Here is a 22,603-nt window from a genome sequence, read left to right as displayed (position 1 = left end):
ACTTCAGGGTTCGAGGAAACCATTTCTAATTTATGTGATCATGGAATCAGCGGTGTTGTTAAATGTGGTGCAAAACTGAAATATGGATCTGGTAGACAGGAGAACGATCACATGAGATCATGTAAGAAAAGTTGGATTCCAGCAAACGCAAAGGGCCCTTTCATGAGATTTGATCTGTCAAACTCATTGCTGGCCTTTTCTTGCATGAACTGAGAAAACTGTTACCAGTTAACATGAAAGGAATGTCTGTGTTTTACTGATCCAGCCAAATAAATAACCTGAAAATGCTAAAATGCATGAAGTCTTGTAATACTGCTGCAAAACATCTTTTCTCATAGCGTCACAGTGCACAGTACCATGCCAGAGGGACAAATCAGACACCAGAGTGCAGGCTTACTGCAACCTCCACTTTCTCCTGTCAACATACAACAAAACTAACAACCATATCTAGATTATTTAGTCTCACAGCTGAGCAGCAGGGGCCTCGGATGCTGCTTCCCGCCCAAAGGCCATGCTAGTATCAGTCACATACAAAACTGGGGGTGTTTGATATATTAGACACAGTAACATGATTGAGAAACCTTGTTACTTACAGTACAGATGCATACTGACTACAGTAAAAAAGTGTGAGGTCAGATTAAAAGGAGGAGACCTGACAAAATCCTGATGTCTGCAATGTAGGTGAACTAAATCAGCTCTTCCTGGTCCCCAAATATCTGATCTGAGTAGACTGTCATTGATTTATGACGACGAAAAGAAAAAAAGAAAAAAAAAAAAAAAAAAAAAAAAAAAAACAGGACTGGAATATAAACAGTGCTCTCAAAAGGAAAAAAAATAAAACAGCAGCAATACCAAAACAAATCATGAGTATCTTGGAAATACAGCAATAACAGTGAAGTAAAATGAAAAGTTAGTTGCAGCTCCCCAAGTGTGAACGTGGGAATTGTAGAGGACAAACAAAAGCAGACATTCATCTGTGGCCTGCTCCGGCAGCACAAGCATGCTGTTCTTCAAAACAATAGCCTGAATTTGATCGAACAGGTGGGAAGGAAGAAAGTGTCCCTTCTTTTCTACACGTCCAATCGCCCGTGACACTTAACTCTTTGGTGGGATGCCTTTCGATTAGACGTTGGGAGTTCATCGAATTCATTGCGATACAGGGAACTCGGTCACTCACGGGTTTGTGTGCTCGGTTCTCTTTTAAAAAAGTTCACTTCATTTTTGATCGAGTTTAGAAATTCATAAAAGACATAGACATAATTGTACTCTTCATCATTTTGCTTGTAAGACAACTTCATAGCTTTTTCCAAAAGTATTCTGCCATGCATCCTGAATTCTATAAAGTATGCATTCGTTATATTTTTGCCATACTGATCATGGCTTTACATCAGTTCTTAGCCATCGCTGTATTTCTGTGAATCTGATCCATCACCGATGAACGAAACAATCAAAACCATGATTTTTTTTTAACAAATGATACCACGTGGACAAAACCCAGTCAATCAATTCTAGCAGTTTGCTGTCATTAAACTAGCAATCAGCTTGTTTGCCTTCATTTCAGTGCGACAACAGATGCTGTGCGACACACACAGAGGGGAAAACTGACAAAAAAAAAAAAAGAACAGAGAGAATAGTTTTAAATACAGGCTTGCCCAGTCAACAAGAAGTCCTATCAACAATGTGACAAGTTGTTCAATGATGGATTTAAAAAAAAAAACAAACACCCTTTTCACATCCTGCAACATCTGACACGCCCGCACATCTACACATTAAATGCAATCGCCGCCACCGAGTTAAACGATGATATGAAAAATCAATACGTGTGGGTGAAGCGGTGCCAGACGAACTGTTTCGATGAGGCCAGGAGCAACGCTCGCAGCAAAAGCTTCGCACGTTTCTCCTTGAGCGGAAGGACGGTGATGGACGGATGTTGAGGAGGGGGAAGGAGGCAAACATGTCACCGATGGCAAACACAGCTCGCCCAATGACATATTGCTTGATTATCAAGTAACCGCGGGCGTCTGTGGATGTTGATAGAATCCCTGTTTGGCCAGGACATCCTGCACTACATACGACAATTACTGTCAACTTCTCGCTCCGACTGGTTTGCTTCTACTGTCTATCAAATGCAAAATGAACGACAACAAGATAAAAAGGTCGGCTGAAATAACATTCACAGTGCTCTAATAGAAACAAAACTGAAAACAAAATGACAGTCATGAAATGAAATGTTCTAAAACCTATCTCTTTTTAAAAAAAAAAAAAAAAAAAAACTCATTTCATCCTAACTTTGTTTCTTCCTTTTTGTGTCCCTTCAGCCTCATTTCGAGAGGGGGAAATCGAAAGGTCTCCCCTCCGCTTGTACTTGGAGACCAATGCCAGGTGGTGGCGATGGCGAGCCTTCTTATAGATGCTTCTCCTTGGTTACCCCGTTCTGCATATGCTTCCTGTGAGGAGACAGACATGGCTGGGTCAGTGTGCAGGGGAGTCTCAAAGGACAGGTAGAGGCTGAGAGACAATAAGCTTGTCAGGGGAGGTGATCAGCAGATGTGAGGTTTGGCGGAGGGAGGAGTTATCAGCAGTGTTCAAGGCCAGCCAGATAAGGCGTGCCACATAATCACATCTCCATATGGTCTCAGGCTCTTTGATCCTATCTCCCTACGAGGGACACTCAAACACGCTGCATGAGATATCTCCAGGTTCTGTGTCTTATCTTCCCCACAGGAGAGGACAGGCGCTCAGCTGACATGTACTCTTCACCTGCTCACTTATTAAATAATGACCGGGTCATTTTAATAAATGGAGGAGGCAGACGTGTGCGCGCACACACACGCACACACACACACACACACGGTTAACAGAGCTGCAGTGGTCAAAGGCTATTGTGATGATTATCAGAAGATGATAGAGGCTCCTCAGATAAAGACTGACAAATCCCCAAGCCCAGATAAAGACTGAGAAATCCCTAAGTTCAGATAAAGGTGCAAACAGATACACGAGGGTTCTCGTCAAGTTGGCGTTTTGTAGTTTAAAGCTCATCATTGAGTGCTGAGTAATCACTTACACACCAGAGGACAAAACATTGCACAACACACAGCCTTTGGATGTCTGATGAAATACTGTTTGTGCATCCATTTACGATTTTGTGTTTGTGAGGGAGAAATACATGTAGTTTGTAACAGAAATGAAGTTTTCTCAAATGGAAACATAATTACGATTGAATGCAGTCTGTCAGTTACCATTTATAGTTTAAGACCAGTTTCATGGGAAAAACTATCTTAAAGTTCCATAATGATTGAGCAGCAAAAGATGCACTAATTGGAGTGTAAATTCTACAAATAGAACATGAACCAGGAGATTAGTTTACGTCAAGCTGGTTGCTCAAAGGTGACATTTTACATTTCCAATTAGTTGGTCTCAATGTCAGATTCATCAGAAGGTGCCTCTCACCCCTTGGTGGAGTTGTGATGTCCAGCATCATCCTCGCTGGTTCCTGCTGTAGGGTCTCTGGGCAGGCCCGCTGCCTTGTTCCCTTCCTCTTCCTCGTACTCCCTGACGTCATTCACCTCCTTCATCTTAAGCACTTTTACTACGAAAACTACAATGAACTAAAGGAAACCAAAAAAAAAAAAAAAAGTTAGATGTTGTTTATTCTAGTAAATTGAAAAGAGCGGAACACTCAAGAGTCTGTGTTTTCCCCTACCAAGAACCAGTAGATGTTCATGAGCAGCAGAGCGAGGAGAAGAGCGTTGAAGAAGAAGTAGAAGGGGATGTTTGGGACGGACCTCAGGCTGGACACACAGGTGGCATACAGCACTTTGAGGGGGAACCAGTAGAGGCGAAACCAGAACCTGAGGAAAAAAAAAACAAAGGCAGAAAACACAGAAATGATCCAAATCCATTTAGACTTCATTGCTGTAGAGAGGTGCGAGCAAAAACGTGGAACTTTTCAGAACTGTGACAGAGGACACCTATGTGTGCGTGTATGTGTTTGTTTTGCGCTGTACCAGGTGATGCTGAAGCTGACAGAGCCCATGTTGGACAGCACATCGTTGATCAAGTGATATCCTCCTCCTCTGGACTTCAGGTAGATATTGAGTTTGGTAAATTCTAACTGGATGTCGTTGATGTCGTGGAGGAACAACACCAAGATCCCTACATTGTGGTATCTAAAAGACGAGGTATCACAGGGTACAAATGCCTTTCTTTAGTGTTTTTGAAGCGGCACGGACCGTTATGGTCCGTTTTCTGGAACATGACTTTATTTAACATCAAGAAACAGAAACGCAAGTTTAGGTTCAACTCCGATCTGGAAGCAGCGATGAGCAGATTTCCCAAAAGCTACCTGAAAGCGTAGGAGAAGCAGATGAGGGCCAGTGTGATGATGTGATGCACCACCATGACAGCGGAGTCCTTCCTCCAAGCATCCATGTAGACCGTAGCATAGATAGAGTGGCCATAGAAGCTGCCCTGGATCAGGTAGGCTATGGCAATGTCTGTAGGCACTGACATCCCACTCTTCCAGTCTATAGGGAGACACAGAGGGAGACGTCTGCCTTTAGCTTTCATCAATGAGCTATAGTTTGCAGTGCCACGCGGTGCCGATAGCGTTTGCACTGAAACAGTTACATACTTTCGAAATAGCTGACGATAGGAGACAAAACCCACGTAGACACGGGGAGGACATGCAAACTCCACACAGAAAGGTCTCCCTTGTCGGAATCGAACCAACGCGCTAAGCACTGTGCCGCCCCTTATAGTAAAACATGGCCTGCTTCAAAAACAAGGTGTTATTTGTGCTGTATATAGTCTATCACTTTGAGGTAATTTATCCAAGTAATTCAATTCCCCATCAACCTCCCCCCAAACTTCTGGAATGCCATTTTGAAAATAAATAAATAAGATGCTAAATAAAAAAAAAGCTCAATGTTAATGTCATGGACGTACAAATAAATAAATACATGATGGGTTTTGTCTGGAAATGGCACTGCAGGGACCTAGCCGATCCATTAGCAAATAAACGGTGAACATCATTAATGTGCACATGCTTTTAGATGTACTTGAAAATACTTCCACCCTCTGTTGACCAGAAAACAATGAAAATATAATACAATCATTCTCCTGCCACTATAACCGGTGATAATGTGTGTTTATGTATTTTCAGCAATGATATTCCTGGTCTGATAGCAGACTATCCAAGGTTCAACTCCTGGACTTCTAGATTCCAAACACGTGTGCTTACGCCCGAGGGTCCATGGGATCGGTTTTAGGAAAGGTATGAGGTGAACCAAAGTCAAAACAAGCAAAATGGCTAAGAGGGCTACTGGGCTCAACCCATCAAATTTTGGCAAGAACGCCTGTCTCTGCAGTTTTGGGATATGCTCCTGTGGGATGGGGCTACACTTGGGGGATTGTGTAATGTTTATTGATCGAGCATCCATCATTAAAGATTGAGAGGGAAACTGCTAGATGGATCACAACTGAATAGCTGCCAAGTGGTTATTATGGGAAGTAAGGATCGTATTGATCACTCAATAGTATTTTTCCCCTCTTTACATACACGCATCTGTCATTTTATGATCCTTTTTTCCCTTCATCCACTTCCCAGTCAAACCATTACACTGCTTCCCTGTCAGTATACAGTAACTCAAGCTGATGGCTATGAGAGGTGGCGACCCTATTAAAGATAAACCTGGTGCTGTCGGCTGGTGTTTGCTTGCTGCACTCAGAGAGGAAGCTGTAGTAGAAGCCTTATACCAAACTGTTTGATGGAGGAAGCCAGGAGCTTACAAAAACCCTTGCTGGATGGCAAGTAGGATCCTTGTTGCTTTAGCACTGCAGCTGGAGAGGGCACAGAGGCTTTCAATTCGCTTTTTTAGCTATTTCTTACTTTCTATTCCACATTTAGATGCCAATTCTAAATAAAAGCCTGCTCTTAGTCTTGAAATAACCAAATTGTAGTTGTAGTAAATTAAGCGTCCCTTGTGTTTGGTAGACAAGGAATGTAGTTTCTGTCAGTTACATCAACAAACTTCAATTGTTGACCATAACCATTAACCATAAAACATGAGCTGGGCGTTTACTATGTCATGTGTTACGCCAGGCTTAGACCAAAAAAAAAATTCCGGTCATCGACTAAAAACTCAAAGTCAGAAGGAAGTTTAATAGTTTTACTGGAGTTGCAGTGCGCGCTCCTCTAAGTATAAGGCGGTAATTCAAGCTGTTTTAGATCAGTCTTGTCTAAGTCTTGGAAAGGGTGTGGATGAATGTGAACGGCAAAGGACGCACCAATCAACACTGGCTGTCCAGAAAGAGGAGCGAATGGTAGAGCTGTGGGCCGAACAGCCCAGCTTGTTCGATGTCAACTTTCCAACGCATAGCGACCGAGTAGAGAAGGAAAAGTGATGGATTTAAATAGCTGGGGCTCTGCAAATAACCAGTGAAAAAATGTTATGCAGGGGAAAGAAACTATTTAGTTGTAGCCCTGCAATTGACTGCCAACCAGTGGGGGGCTCCAGCATCCCCCCTTACCCAGAGTGCAGGATGAGCGGCAGGCGATAGATGGATGGATGAATTTTGTAAATGGGGATCCCTTAAGATTCACAGTCTTTGTAAAATCTCGATCTGAGACTAGGCCGCGACTAATAACTCTAAAAACTTGTCTTTCGATGTGCGATGATAGCTCTCCACAAGTCTTTTGATGTATGGGCAGCATTAGCATGGATACTGGCCAATACACAAGTAGAAGCTTCTCAGTGAGGTTATCGAACAGGGGGTCGACTTTGAGGCACAGAGATGTCCAGTCGTTGGTGGTAAAACGTTGTGTTTGCGCCTTGGTTAGGTTTCACATATAACTGATCTTGAAACATTGAAAACATTTCGACTTCATGGTTCAGTTTCCCAAACCCGCTCTCAAACAGCACTGGCAGCGGTAGTACAAACTTACTGTAGAAGACAGAGGGTGGGTCATGGAAAAAGGAGTAGGAGGTGAAGAAGAGCAGATAGGTGCTGTAGCACCATGACATGGTGTAGAAGACCAGCTTCCACACGCTTTCGGGCATCTTGGCAGCATCTTTGGGCATCAGCCTCCACCACTGTGCGAGAGGCTGCAGGGAGCAGAGTAGAGATGGACAAATATTCAGTCATTGGCAAATGACACAGATAGTACGTAAAACTTTTTCTGGAGTCATCTGACTTGTTGAGCAGCTAAAGGCTGTTGAGCACAATCATTCCAATGTTTTTCACATGTGGTTTCCGGTATTTTCTTTGCTGAGGAGGTTATGCTTTAATGGCCATTTCTTTGTTTGTCTTTAAGCATTCTGACACAAGAAACACATTAGTCTCACACACACACACATACATCGGAATGTTTTAAATGTTCATTTAAGTAATAACCTTTACAAACAAAATCCAGGCATATTTGTGGTAATATCTATTTCTGTGTAGGAGTGTGTGACTTGAGTGTGCGCCACTGAGAAAGAGCACTATGCTCGAAGTACAAGCTCCATAAAGAAATGCTTTGTTTCGTTACACTGAAAAGGCAGAAAAACACTGCTTCTCTGCGAAGTCTGAAATAACATCACTTATTAAAAAGTCTTGTAAGCCAAAAACATATACAGAAATTTTCAACTGCTTGAACAGCAAGGTCCAATTTGACTGCAAATAAGTTATTGAGGACATTAAAAGTTTAGGATAGTGTTAGAGAAATACCAATATAAGACAAAAGTTCATAAGACATGTAAACCAACATATAATGAGCAGTTGATACAGAGGATGTGACTTCAATTTAGATTGTGGCAAGCGTACATTGAAAATCATAACGTGTACTTTAAGCGAATTTCCATGCTCTCTAGACTCCTCGGCTTCATGATGTGTGCATGTGTGAGTGTGTCTCCCACAAGTGTGTAGGATTTGAAAGAATAAATAGCGGAAGTCACAGAGAGGCCTTCTGACATACTGATGTAGCATGATAAAAAGCCCCACCTACTAGCTGGTAAGACTGAGCAATCTTCCTTTTTCCCCACCCACTACATCCTTTCTTTCCTCACTTTCCTCATCCATACCCTTTCCTCACAGGGTATGGATAGCGATCTTGCAGAAGAACTGACAGAATATAAAGTGACAGTGTGAGACGACAGGTAGACTTGGGAGCACGTAAAACATGGGAAATTATAAAACATTTACAGGACTGCCATCAGAAACAGAGGTTTCCAGAGTCAGGAAACAACCAGTTTAGGCCCAACAAAATGAATGTCTCTCTCACTCACTCACTCACTCACAGCACTTTGGAAAACAATGAGTGTAATTGGAGGCAGGAAAGTGAAAGATGCCTGCTGTGTCAGTGATACTGTACATTTCAATCAGTTGTTACCAAGACACGTCTACAGGACATGATCTGGCCAGGCTCTGATTACATGTCAAATTAATGGAGTGACTGGCTATGGGTATGTGTGAACCACATGGCCTGTGAAAGCCACTGCTGTTGACAGCAATTTATTCCTACCTCTGACCGATAGCATCTATGCGCATCTGAGAAGAGGCTTTGAAAATAACACTGGGTTTGGCTTCTTATAATTTGGGTCTTTCCAAACGTATCGCGTTCACACTTTTATTCCGCTTTCTCTGTGTCTTTTTCTTAGTCCGTGTGGTTCTCAATACCCCGTGTCGCTTGGAGTCAAAACAAAATGGGGAAGGAAGCGAACGAGGCAAAACTGATCTGTGATAAAATGTAACAGCAAAAGACTTTGTGGTCCTTGGTTTTGACACATTTCAGAATAAGATAAGTAGTGTGCAGAGGCCACATGATCTCACCAGGGGCTGCAGATTCGTCGAGAGTGTGATGACATGTGGTGTGTGTTCAATAAGTCATGAACGTCGAGCACAGTGGTTGACAAGACGCTCAACCCATTCTGTTGTTTCTCGAGACATCTGTATCGGTCCTTCTTTCCCTTTCTTCAAAGCTTCGCGGACCCTTCCCTCTATCCACCCTAGTGCTCCCCTGCCTGCGACATTTATTTATAGAAGCCAGCTGTCAGCACACAGCATATCCCCCCAGCAGTCATGCACTGCACCACCCCTCTGACACACAAAGACACACACCCACGCACGCTCACAAGGCCTAGAAAGACATTAATGGCTGATGCGGGTTTCTACAAGAAATGTCTCAGCAACTCATACCAGACTATTTAATCAGCATTCTTGCAGTCTTGGTAATGCTGCCATATGCACACCTAGTGCCCGTCTATCCTACTGGCTTTTCTTGCACAACACCCGCTGTATCGTCATATCCTCTGTGTTACCATCTATCAACTGCATTCTGATGGTGCTCACACTCTACAAACTAATCACAGTCGGGCGATAATAAATATTAAGTGCTTTTGGGAAATTAACAAGCGAGGCTAGAAACATTTTGACATGTGAAACACACGGATTAATGAGATGAAAAAAAAAATGTATGAATCTATCATGAAAACGGTGAGCTCCAACACAGGTTGACTGATGTGCAACTTGTTACTATGGTTACAAGCAACAGAGGAGAAGAAACACACGGCTTACCTTTTCGGGCCAACATTATCATTATGTGAAAAAAGCTCCCTTGTTTTTATCTATTGAGCAGCGCTGACACAGTGTGGGTGACAGTACAGAACTCTGGGAAACAAGGCACCTGGCAAGATCTTTCCCGAAACAGCATGGACTGTTATCATGCATAGTCTTCAAAGCCTGGCATGTAGGAATGAATAAACACTTCTCCAGTCCAACATCATAAATAAACATGAAGGGACCCTTATTATGTTCATTACTAAAAGTAATCTTTCTACTTACTGTTTAAATCATGTGTTACTTGATAACTCACGGGTGTATTGCTGAACTACTCTGGCAGGTCCACACACCCTAAGATGGCCAACAGGTCTACACTCTCGGGAATAAAAGGAACTCCTGCTTTTTTTTTTTTAAATGTACATACTGAAGGGCAACTTAAGCCATGTATGAAAATGCAACTTTCATTTGAATGGTGGTTATTAACGCTGGCATTAAAAAAAAAAAAAAATTTAATTTTTATCTTTTTTTCCATCACAGAAAAGCTGAAACTAGCTACGCTTTAGTTCCAAAACAGTATGATTTCATGCTGAAAATTAATATTCAAACGTGCCAGAAGACTATTAAAAGTAGGTAGGAGAGGACTCATTTACCTTTTTGAACTGTTCGCCTTTAACCACAAACAAATTCTGCTTCAGCCTACTTTTCTGTTCCTAAATTTGAAAGCCTTCCTTACCAACAGCAAAGCCACATCTTCAGGCTTTTACAAACAAACAGTTACCATAAATTAGACAACTCTGACGTTTACAAACTCCCTTGTGTTTACACTCCAAGTACAGATGATCACATCGTATCTACTTTTCACTTATATTTTACCATGGGTTCATTGAAGCACCATTACACAGAAAACACTTTTTAAATATGTCCAGTAATATCTTGTGTGTCTAAAAAGTAGATCACTCTCTCACTGTTGCTTTGAGGAAATTCTTTTTGCTTACCAATGACAAGAAATTTGTGTTTTTGGTAGCATTCTAACAGACACTAAAACCAGAACGGACGAAATCTTTGTGTCAATGAATTTATAACATCCTGCCATTTGTTCTGTGTCAGTATCTCGCTGTGCCTTTCCAGCTCCCTATCTCATGGTGTCCTGTCAACCCATATCAATCCATACTTTTCCCTGCCGGCCTACAGAGGGAGTAAAGTAGATCTTAGAAGCATTGAAACCCAATACATAAAAACTAAGCAGGCTTGAAGCTAACCAATTCAAAACACCCATTACTACAGAAGAATCAAAATGAAAGTCACTTGATGACAGGTGTTACCTTGGCAACACAGAGGGATGCTGGAAACCCCCACAGTTCTCCCTCTTAATTTTTTGTTTTTGGCCTTGCTTTGCTCTGCCCCCATTGACATGCAGCTGCTCCAAATTTCTTTTACTTGCACTCTCCACTTTTGAAAAGTTCATGATCACCCCCATCCCCCTTCTGCACTTCCTGGAAGCAAGTGATGAGAGGGTAAATGGACTCACTGGCATGTTGCATAAGAAGATAAACTGGGCCAATGAGTCAGGATTCTGGCTCATGTAGAGATCTACTCAATAGAGCTTGTTTTCCCCCCATTCACTTTCATTCTTTGTGGTTTGTATTTCCCTCATTAAGTCTGACATCACCCTGTCAGTCACTTTCTGATCCCAACTTAACCATGGAATCTCTATGTGTTCTTCCCGTCAGGGGGAGTACAAGATTTGCTGAACCTAAGACGACAGAAACATTTGCTTATGATTATTTCCTTTTTTTTAAACCACTGTCCAGCAAAGGGCCAGTGACAGACACACAAAAGGAAAAGCTTATAGAGCTTACACAATTTTTGCATAAGCAGCGTAAATTTTGGAGACAGATGGCAGTAAGTTGTAGTCCATGATGGAAGAATAGGCTGCTAATTTGGATGATAGAAAATACAAAAAAATGGACTGGAGATGAAAGACATCCTTTAAAAGGTCCCTGATGGATCTGTTCACCACGGTTCCCTGACGGTTAGGAGGAAATTGGCAAAGAAACGCATAACTAATAAAGTCACACACAGAGTGGAAAAATGTTCACTCCTAACTGAGGAGAGACAAATACCCACTGCTGCATGTGGTTTCATTTATTGTTCAACTCACTCAGTTGTTATCAGCTTGGAAAAAAAAAGGAGAAATGCTCTCTAGTGGTGGCCAAACATGTTTATGTCTGGACTATTGTCTTGCCATGAAAACACAAATACTCTAAATGAGTAGTCCAGCACTGCTAGAATGCTGACTCTCAACCAAAGGAGTGGTTAAGAGTATTTGAAGTTGATTTGATTAAAAGCACATATTTAGATGAGGTGATTTCACCAGAGGGCACTCTAATTTGCACACAGGCACATTATTGGATAAGAAGTGAAGGAGCCTCTAAAAAAAAAAGGATGGCAAGTGACTTTATTTAAAAACTACAAATCAAACCTGTTTCTACTATGCATATACTGTAGTTGACAGTTTGAAAGTCTCTGGGAAAAAAAGGCATACCATAAACATTCATTGACTGAACTAATGCCTCTGAAAAGATGTATTTTTTCTGTTTGAATAAAAAAAAAAATCAGTTTGCAAAGTCCATGTCAGTACTTGATCTGAGTTTATAGAAAGCATGTAGTAGTTTATGTTGCTGCTCTATGAATACATATCAAATATATTCAAATAAGACTTGGCTTTGAGCTGGTCTGCTTTGTTTAGGGCATGTAACTTTTGATCACGTGTGTTTTCTGTGTGCTTTGTTAGTATAAAAGAGGGTAACAGAAGCTGATCTCAGCAGACCCATTAACCTGAGTCCCTGTGCTCAAATTAACACATCATAGTGAAGGGGAAAAAAAAATAAACAATAGCACATATTGAGCAAAAACTTAATGCTACTGCTAAAGATGTATGAAGATGGTTATTCTAACTTAACAATTGGGAAAAAATGCCCAGAATGAGTGAGTGAATGGTTGTCCCATCTGAATGTGTGGCCCTGTGATTGACTGGCAACCAGTCCAGGGTGTAAACCACGTATTGCCTGATGATAGCTAGGATAGGGTCCAGCATCCACCGTGACCCTGAGTGCAGGATAAGCGGAAGACGATGGATGGATGGATGGATGGATGGATGGTTGCAGTGACCAGTCTGGATAAGGAATAATCAAAAGTGGGAGTTGTTTTGGTCGAAAATAATGCAAGTTGTATTGATGATTCACTGACGTTCAAAACATCCCACTTGCTTGTTCGGGAGTTTCATTAATGTGTAGCTGAAGTTAATATTCGATAACTTCCAAATGAACACAATCTAAACTTTTAAATTATTATTGGTGACAGAAAAATTTGACCTGTAGAGTTTTACTGAGTCAACACTGACTGCTACATGAGAACGAAACAGAACTATGCTGTACTATGATTGCATAGTACAGCAATGCTCAGTGCACTGCAGTCAATTATAATGGTAGTTAGTTATTAATATACTGCTTGTGCGGATATTGTTCCTTTTTGTTTTACTATGAGGAAGGAACATGTGACACTTCACATGTTCTTAAGTGTCTGAAGAACTATTTTGTTCCCAATGGTGATTTCGCTGTCTTTGTCGCTTGTACTTCCGCTCATTTCGAAAAAATCTTTTTTCATTAAAATAATATTTATAGAAATGATATGAAGAGGAACAATGGAGGAGATACGGACATGCATTTCCTGAAGTGTTAAACAACTGATGTTCCCTGTCCGGCTGACAGACATAGAGAACATATGGTTGTCTTTCATAATGTAGTACTCATCCTGCTGGCCATGTGGACAGAATGAGGCCTGACTGTGTTGGATGTGTTTAAATGCATGTCTTCGACAAGCTGATCCGCTGCATGCATGCATCAGCAGACAGTGGTTCATGAGCTAGCCATAACAGTCCACCCTGAGATCTAAAACACACACGCAGAGAAACTTAAGTTTCTGAAGTAAAATATGAAAATCACCAAATCTGTTTTTCTATTTTTTTGATTCCCACCCATCAGGAGTTCAAAGTAATGCCGCGAACACAAAATGAGATCGGAACTGAACCATATGGAGATGAATAATTAACGATGAACTGGCCTGCAGCCCTTTGAAAAAAAATATGCAAATTCTACTATGTTCATCAGCTAAAGAGGGATATTAGGCTCATATCACAGTCAGGGCAAATTAGAAAAAAAAAGTTTACCTTCATTAATTAACTTTGGATTTAATGGAATCTCCATGGCTCAGGCCTCCCTGCTCCAGTGTTTTTTTTTTCCCTTCCTTTCATTATATCAAGAATACTGATGTAGGTGAAATCACAACTTTTCACATAACAGAAGAAAATGTGTCTACAATTTTTTTTTTTAATTTATAAAACAAACTCAATCATTACAAAAAGGAAATTCACATTAAGCTGTTGAATCACTGTGGTATACCTATGGAGAGAACCTGATAGAGCCTTGTTGTTGGCCAACGTTAATGCTATTAACACTGCTTACAAAGTCACATGACTTTACAGGCGATGACTGGTGTGTGCGAATATGTGAGAGCACATGTGAGTCGGGAACAGGCTGGAATCTTCCCTACAAGCTGAAGAAGCTCTGGTCATGAAACTTTAGACACGGTCCATATTTTACCAAAGGTCTAAGTCTAATGAAGATTAGCTGTGCAGATACAAGGTTACATTATTTGTTTGGAAACTGCTAATAAAACTAGGGGCAAAGCAAAGTGCTCCTGTCTGGGCAATAGCAATACAAAGTCCTACTTTTCCTAATTTGTATTCTTTCTCTAGAGAGCTCAGCAGCAGTGTAATTATTGTTTTACACCCTTTTGTTTCAGTAAACATGTTTGTTATTCAAAAGCTTTTAAAAGGGGATTTTCAAGAATACTGTCTGATTCGCATTGGATCATCCAGTGTTATCGTGTTAGACACGCCTCTGTAATAGCTGCCAGATGTCAATTTGCATTACACCAAAAGCTCTTACTCTTGACTTCCAGGTATCCCTTAAATGTGTGGATGTGGTCATTCTGTAGGACATGCTGGATTGAGCTAAGTTAAAAAGAAACAAATGCAGATGCAGAGACCACCAGGGTGGAGGACAGAAAAAAGGGGTCAGGAAAAAGACTGAGATAAGATAGGTTTAGGAAAAAGAAATAAATACAAACTTTAAACTTTTGTGCAGAGTGGAACTGTGGCCTGATCTGCCAAAACAAAATGACCACATGCCTGATACTATGCATGGCTTGCTTTCGCCATTAGAAAAGCCCTGAACCCTAAAGGCACCTACTCCACTGGACTTCTGGAGTGGTGCTGTGGTTTCTGGCACCAAGATGTTAGCAGCTGATCCTTTAAGTATTGGAAGTTGCAAGGGGGGGCCCTCCTAGGATTGGACATGTTTGTCCAGCACATCCGACAGATGCTCAGCTGAACTGAGATCCGGAAAATTTTTCAAAGCCAAGTCAACACACCACACACATTTCTGAGTTTCAGAAACTATTCCTTAGCCATTTTTTGCAACATATCAGGGCATTCTATCCTTCTGCAAAAAAAAAAAAAAATCCACTGCTGCTGGGGAATACAGTTTCCCTAAAGCAGTGTACTTAGTCTGCATCAATGTTTAGGTAGGTGGCACAAAAGGAAAAGAATGTCACTGCTTGCTTGACTTCTTCCCACAGTGTATCCTGGTGCCATCTTTTTCCCAGGTAACACACACACACACACACACACACACACACACACACACACACACACACACACACACACACACACACACACTAAAAGAAAATGTTTTGTCATCAAACAAGCCTACATTCCCTTAGCAAAAGAACTCCCATGTTCTTATGCTATTTAAAGGTCCTTTGAGAGGGGATGAGATTCAGCATACACACAAACTGCAATGCACTATATGCACTGACACCTCCATCAAAAAAAGATTTGGGGATGGCTTACCAGTTAGCTATCTTTGGGTTACTTTTGTTAGGTACAGACCATTGCAGATAATGAAAATCCAACAAGATCTACTGTTTTGGAGGTCTTCTGACCTAGCCATTACAATGTGGGCCTGGTTAAAATGGTTCTCATCCATAACAGTGCCCTTTTTTTTTTTTTTTTTTTTTTGCTTTAAACCCATCTGTGCTGCCTGATAAATCCTAACAGTCAACAGAAAACTTTACCACATAAGCAGACACTAGACTGGTCATCCTCAAAGAAGCTGGACAAGTCAAAATCTGTCTTCATCACTTGATGACTTAACAATTGTATTCCAGGATATCTTTTTTTTTTTTTTTTTGGTGTTGCAACTATGCTTTAGCATTCCTTTAACTGCTTCCTAGCACAGTGGCCACTGCATTGGAAGTCTGTGGTCATTACTACCAGTGTTTATTTGCTCACATGACGGCTAGGTCGATGTGGAAGACAAATCTATGCTGTGTGTAACTATGCACAGACAAAATTAAAGAGTTCTTCTGGAGTTGAAAGAGAGAAGGGAAAACACAAACTGGCACATGATAAAACAGGGTTTATACTTTCACATTTCATGATACATAGTCCAGTGGACAAAAATACAGCTGTGAGACTTAAATAGCGCTGCACTGAAAACAGTTGTACACTAGCCTTGTCAAGAGTTAAACTCACAAATTTACTGCACTAGAAGCATGCTTCTAAGATCAACTATTAGAGAAGTAGAGAGAACCAGCCAGCATTTTGTTTATAACTTGTGCACGACAAGAAACAAACATGCTTGCAGCCTTATATACAAAAATGGGTTAAAGCTGTGAGTGAAGCCAAAAATAAAGCCGGGTTCCTTCTAACCTCTGCACTCACAGTGGCCTTGTTAGAAGTGAGACCACTGCCAAAGGGTGAGGCCTGCAGTGGCAGTTGTTCTTGTTTATAAAAAAAAAAAAAAAAGCTGGACAGACAGAGAGCGGAAGAGGAAAATGATCGCTAGATTGTCTATGGCAACTCTGCGGCGGTCAAGGCCCCAGAGCACATTCCAGCTGACCAGAGGAGAGTCTGACTGTCACAGACTGCAAACAGCAATGATTCAGACTCTTACACTGCATCTAGTGGTAATGTAGCCGCATCGGCTGGCGATTCACCAGTGCTCGCAACTACTCACCCTATCACAGAAAGACCATCAAACTGAATTCTTCTCTGCTGAAGAAATACTATCTAGTCTGCAGTTAAAACAAGCGAACGAAAAGGGAGTATTTCCAAATTGAGAGGTTACATCCTGTTTTGTGTTGGCTGCTTCCTGTTGCGGCACAGTTTGATGAGCTAATTGAAAGCACCTGTGTTCGGCTCCCTCTCCAACCCGGCCCGCAGAAACTTGGGTTGTGTTCTTTTTCCCCTCATTTTGAAAAAGCTCATATATTTAATATCAACTCAGCTGGCGTTTCCCTTTTTTCCATTTGCTGATCAGACAAGGTTTAACATAACACATCCTGCGTTCAAGGGAAAACATCGTCAATCATATGGACATCCCGTTTTTGCGATTTACTTACTATGAGAAAAATTGTACCCTACAACTACAGCTTATAATGGCTACATGCTGTTAAACAATACACTATATATTGTTGTTAGGCTTTACATTTTTCATTTTTTTTTTTTTTTTGCAATATAATTTCATTAGAACAATATTTCTACCATGCTCCTCACAATGGGATAATGACATAATGCCAACGTGATCCCAGACAACACGGTGGTTCTCGTTGAATGAAGTTGACACAATTGTTAAATGATGTATGAAGCATGTGTAAATCACATGCCATCTGCATATGATTTTGAGGAAAAAAAGAAGCCAGACCATGTGACTGATTTTGCCCAAAATACAGAACAATTGCATGACAGATTAGAAGTAAGTTTCTCCTGAGTGGGCACTTTTGACGGAATGGATGGCACTTCCTCTTCCCACAGTCCCTATATCAGGTTGCTCTCTGCGGCTCTAATGTACAACAATGAGCAGCAGCTTAGTGGCACTGTGGTTGGGGACCTTTTGAAACCTCCGGTTTCTTTCACATTTAGTCTGACTGAAGAGTTGGTGGTCTCTGTCTTTGCAAACAAATATGCCCTGTAACAAGGGTGGAGCAGGGAAGCAGTTATCTGTGACAGATGAATGTATGCAGATGCAAATGACTTTGAAGAGCTATAGGAGGCTTTTTCTGAGAAATTATAAACTGCGACTAAAGAGGGTTTATCCTTGGCAGTTTTGTTTGTCTGAATGGAGCTGCTTGGGTGTGTGCTGCCTTGTTTAAATACCGTGTAAGCGATGGCAGTTCTGAATAGTCAAGTAGTATTTGATGGCTACTGTCCGAGTGCATCCTTTCTACAAATGTATGGGTATGAGTGCAATGTGCATTTCTGTTAATGATTGGCTACTGCATACTGAGTCAGCAGGCTTGGCCTCAGATACAGAGCGCCTCAGCTCATTTCTGTCTTCTAGTCCTTCCGTTTTCCACTTTCTCTTCCTTCTCTCTTCCGTTCTCATCAACCCATCAACTCTGTCAAATATCATTTTTGTTTGGATATTTAGAAATCATCTACCACTACCATCCCACCATGTATTCCACACTTGTCTAAGCCTGTACTGCCATGATAGGGCATGATCTCTTTTGCAATCACTGAGATATGTATCTAAAATTCTCAGAAAGCAAAAATGGCGATAACTTTTCTGCAAATGAATCAACGTCCAGAAATACCTGTAAACGGATAGACATAAACCTGCACACACTCTGTCAAAGAGTGGAGGCAAACAGAAAATGTGGCAGGGCAAAGTGTACTTTCACGCAGACATATGATATATATGAAATGAGTGAGGACAGTTAAGAGGGAGAAAGAAAATATTAAACGGTTGTTAGATTTTATCCATGAATCAACATTTAAAACTGGAAAACTTGTATCATTATATACTTATATAAGTAAGTGAAGTCTAACCTGGGCAATGGTCGGTAATAAGTTTGTGTTTAATGTAATTATTACGTAGTAGATCTAAAACCCACGCAATAATCCTCATATGACACAGGATGAAACTGCACACTGGCTGTAGCACAGTGAAGTACACAGGGAACAAAACACAAACATCCATAAACACATATAATCAGTAGGAATGTAACAATAAGTCAAAGCATTGTATGTGTGGCAATTCAAAAAATATGCATAATGTGACCCCAGGCAACGAGAGGATGCAGAGTCTCATTCAACTTGCAATTTCACTCATCCACAGTAAAAAGGCTAAAACAAGAATGGTCAATGTTCTATTTTGAACTGCAACATAGTTTGCAGATAAAGGGAAGAACTAAAGGATATAGTTTTCCTAATATAAGTGAGATAATGCCAGAAAATGTTCAAGTATGTCTATCAAAATATTTTTTAAAAAGCTGTAAAATATAAAAGGAAGAATTGAAATCTAAAATGCTGTTTTAAAAGATTTTTTTCAAAAGTAAGAAATGTGAAACTGATTAATAAATGTATGGACCCCAGACTCTTATTTGCAGAAGGAATAGGCATATGATCTTTATTGTTTTCATCTTTTCCTTGTTAAATATATGATAAATTGAACCATTATCTTGTCTATTCTGAACCTTTGAAACCTGTCCTTGTTAGGAGATCAAAAAAATCACTCCAATATAACAAAACAAAAGAAGGTCCATTGAGCTCCCATGTTTGCATTTTTGACCTCATTCCTCTCCTTCCTTTAAATGGCAAGTTATGCTCCCTTCAACAAAACGTTTAAATCTTCCTTTAATTTGGTACTAACACCGTGGCAGAAAGATATGGGGCGGTAAGTGCGTTCTTCCAGAAAACACAAACACATATTTTGCTTTTCAGCAGTTACAAACTTTGGCACTTGTCAAGTTGGTACCTCTCATCGAGTGTGGCAAGCCAGCTGTACCGTTCACTCAAGGAAGCTAGTTTCACCTGGGCTTTTCGTAACACGGACCCTTTGGAAGTGTAGATGTTATATGGCTCGACAACTAGGAGCCCGTCATGTGAAAAAAAAACAGGGAACAAATTATTTCTATAAGTTGTGGCTTATGAAGCTACTTTAGTGGGCCATGCACTTTCAGGGGCTGCAAAGGAATTAGAAGAAATCAGGACCTCAGGATATTGTTCAATATGGTGTTGAATGAGACTGAACAAATAAAACCAAGATTATTTGAAAATCTCTCCTCCCTCTTTGGAATTTTATCATCCATGGCGCGGGATGACTTCTAATGACGGCGCACTTGACTGTGAAACACAATCAACAACAAGTTGGTACTTCCACAAGTCAGCATCCATTGATAAGCTAATAAATAACTTGTGGTTTGCTTAACATCCAGTGCAATATGAAGGCATCCTGGTTGATTTCATAATCAATTAATGCCTCAAACTGTGTGGTTTCATCCATCTGACCACAGTAGTTTTTGTGAAGTATTGCAGCAATACTCATATTGTATCAGTTCTCCGCAACAGACCGAATTATGCACGGTGTGAGTGCTTTTGAACATGTACTAAATAATCACATTGCCTCAAAATTTACTGCATTCTAAAAATAAACACCTCTCTTGTTTCAAAAACCTTACAGATTTCAGGAGGCCACCTGATTTTTTTTTTCCATGGAACTCTGTGAGTCATACGTTAGGACATATGTGCAAGATGTAAAAGGGAAAACAGGCCTCATTCTTTGCATTTTAGGCCACATCTGGCCATCGGACAAGAGGCCTAGATACGCTGGCGTGTACGAGCATCATCATCGCAGCATCTACCACATGCGGACATTCCACCCCCACCCACGATGATAGCAGAAGCACAAGCCAGAGGAAAAGCTCTGGCGACCTGTGTTAAAAGGACCTCTACCCTGAAAACCAACAGGGTAAAGGTACTCAGGTTTCGGATCAGTTAAAGAAAAAGGCCGGGGCATTCGGCCAAGTTGTCAGTGCATCATGAGCTTCTGGCATCTGAGTCCTCTGCGGTAGTAAAAAAAAGCAATGGGTGATGCTCTGCTTTTTCGGCTTTAAGTGCACATCCTTAAGCAGCTGAAGAATTCTGGTGACTTTACTCCATTACAGCAGCATAGATTCTTGTCTTGTGAGCAGGGTTTCCACCATGTATTGCAACCTTTTATTAGATGCTAATCTCTTATGTGAACGTTGGGTGAAGGTTCATTGAAATGAGCAATGGAAGCTGCGGTGCCACAGCAGAAAAAGACTTTTCAGCTTCGCCCTTATACTCCTGGTAGACACCTGACAAGATTCATGCTGCTGTTATTTCACTTTTTACTGGCGTCTTACAATGTGCAGCTACTTGTGAGAGTTGCAGCCTTCGTATGCATGAGAAGGAAAAAGCCAACCACAGGCGGCTGCTTCTTTTTTCTGCTGCTTAGTCCCTTATTCCACAAGTTTTCCATCTTTCATTAAATAAATTACTACTTGAAAAAAAAAAAAATATATATACATATTTATATGTATATATATACTTGAATGCTTTTTGAAATATGTAATAGGAAGACTTTTTGAATGTTCAAATATCAGTAACAAAAATTAAGTACTTTATCTAACTAAGAGTTAGTCAAACTGAATGGGCATCCCCCAACACAATACATCTTTGTGTGTGAGGATATTTGAGACAATAGTAAAATTTTGACAAATATATGGCTTTTTGCCTCATAGCATGGGGCTATTGCTTGAATGATGATTTTTAAAAAGTAAAACTTTAGAGATTCCCGATTGATTTTACAGAATGACACTGTGCATGAGTGTCCATACCTTAAAGTGAAACTAAATGTGAAGTAGAATTTAAAAAAAAAGGTTTGCTCCCACGGATCAAGCTTGTGAGTATTCAGCAGGCAACTAGTGCAATGTTATTTGCTATTACTCTCTGCAGGAGAAATTAACATGTTTGACACACACACACACACCTGACAGCAACAAAGCATAGAATCTGTCTTGGTTTGAGAATATTCGCGCAGACGAACCGGATGCAGTAAGAATAAAAAAGTGCATGCCTCGATCCATGCAAAGTGTGCATTTACATCTTAGAATTTGATCACGTGCATTTTTCCACTGCGCACGAATCCAATGACAGGATCCCCCTCCCCTGCACACACATGCACTTGTCCGGGTTCTCTTCTCAGCCCACTTGAACTTGACCCCATTCTGAAAAACACGTACGGACCAAAACGAAAGTGTTTGAGCAGAGGTGCATCATCCTCTGCCCCGTCTCGAAGTAAGCACGGTGCTTTCCGCTCCTCCATGCAGCCTACACCTAAATATCCAGTGTGTGTTCTCACGGTTTCCACACCTCCCGGGTCTTCGCCTGCAGCGGCAGCTCAGGCGGGGTCGGGGGAGCTGGGGTGGAGGGGGGGAGCTGAGAAGCCTATTTCATTAACGGTGTGAATAACCTAACCGTGTGTTAGTGTGTGTGTGTGTGTGTGTGTGTGTGTGTCGGTGCATCACCTACCTTAAAGACACTTTCTGTCAAACCCCGCCGGATCTGCGTCCACAAAAAGGCGCAAAAGAAGAAGAGGGCTATTTCGGTCCAGGTAATATACGCGTTATCCAGGAGAGTCCGTTTGGTGAGCTCCAGACCGCAGTCGCTACAGTCTCTCCATGCATCCAGCATGACACCGCAGGCTCGGGTGATCAGGTCCAAGTATCCCGGCATGGGTTCCACTTCCAGCGGCCCGGTACCCTCGGCGTGGGCGCCCATTCTGTCGCGGCGCGGAGCACGACCACGGTGGGTGAGGAGAGACAAGACAAATCCTCCGGTCGGAGAGATAGGAGTTTTCCCAGCAGCGAGTCACAATCCAGACCGCGCCACTAATCCACTAACAAGCTTCCTTGATTATTTAAAAACAAAAAAAAAATCTAATTTCTGTGACCAGATGACGCGCCTCGAAAGCCTAATTCTTTGTCTTCCAAATTACGGTACGGGCCCTTGCTCGGTGTCCGGGGAGGAGGAGGAGGAGGAGGAGGAGGGGAAGGGGGGTTGTGAATTACGGCAGGGCCCACCGGCTCTGACCCGTCACACAGTCTGGATGGTAGGATGGTAAAAAAAAAA

At 41.4% G+C, this 22,603-nt stretch overlaps 1 protein-coding gene across 1 annotated transcript; it reads right to left on the bottom strand.

The window, feature by feature from the left end:
- Positions 1 to 537: 537 nt before the first annotated feature.
- Positions 538 to 22,383, bottom strand: cers1 (ceramide synthase 1). The gene is made up of 7 exons (XM_086162264.1): positions 22,004 to 22,383; positions 6,947 to 7,106; positions 4,346 to 4,526; positions 4,008 to 4,169; positions 3,704 to 3,851; positions 3,451 to 3,608; positions 538 to 2,447 (listed from the first exon to the last, which is right to left on the bottom strand). The coding sequence occupies exons 1-7, from the start codon at positions 22,250 to 22,252 to the stop codon at positions 2,405 to 2,407; spliced, it is 1,101 nt and encodes a 366-aa protein (XP_086018390.1). The 5' UTR covers positions 22,253 to 22,383; the 3' UTR covers positions 538 to 2,404.
- Between the last annotated feature and the right edge of the window lie 220 nt (positions 22,384 to 22,603).

The sequence above is a fragment of the Fistularia commersonii genome, chromosome 16 (genome assembly GCF_037954325.1).
Source record: "Fistularia commersonii isolate RoL2024-O1a breed Wild chromosome 16, RoL_Fcom_v1.0, whole genome shotgun sequence".
In the NCBI taxonomy this organism is placed as follows: Eukaryota; Metazoa; Chordata; class Actinopteri; order Syngnathiformes; family Fistulariidae; genus Fistularia; species Fistularia commersonii.
Note: the sequence above shows the minus strand (reverse complement) of the source record. Positions and strands in the feature narration are given on the sequence as shown.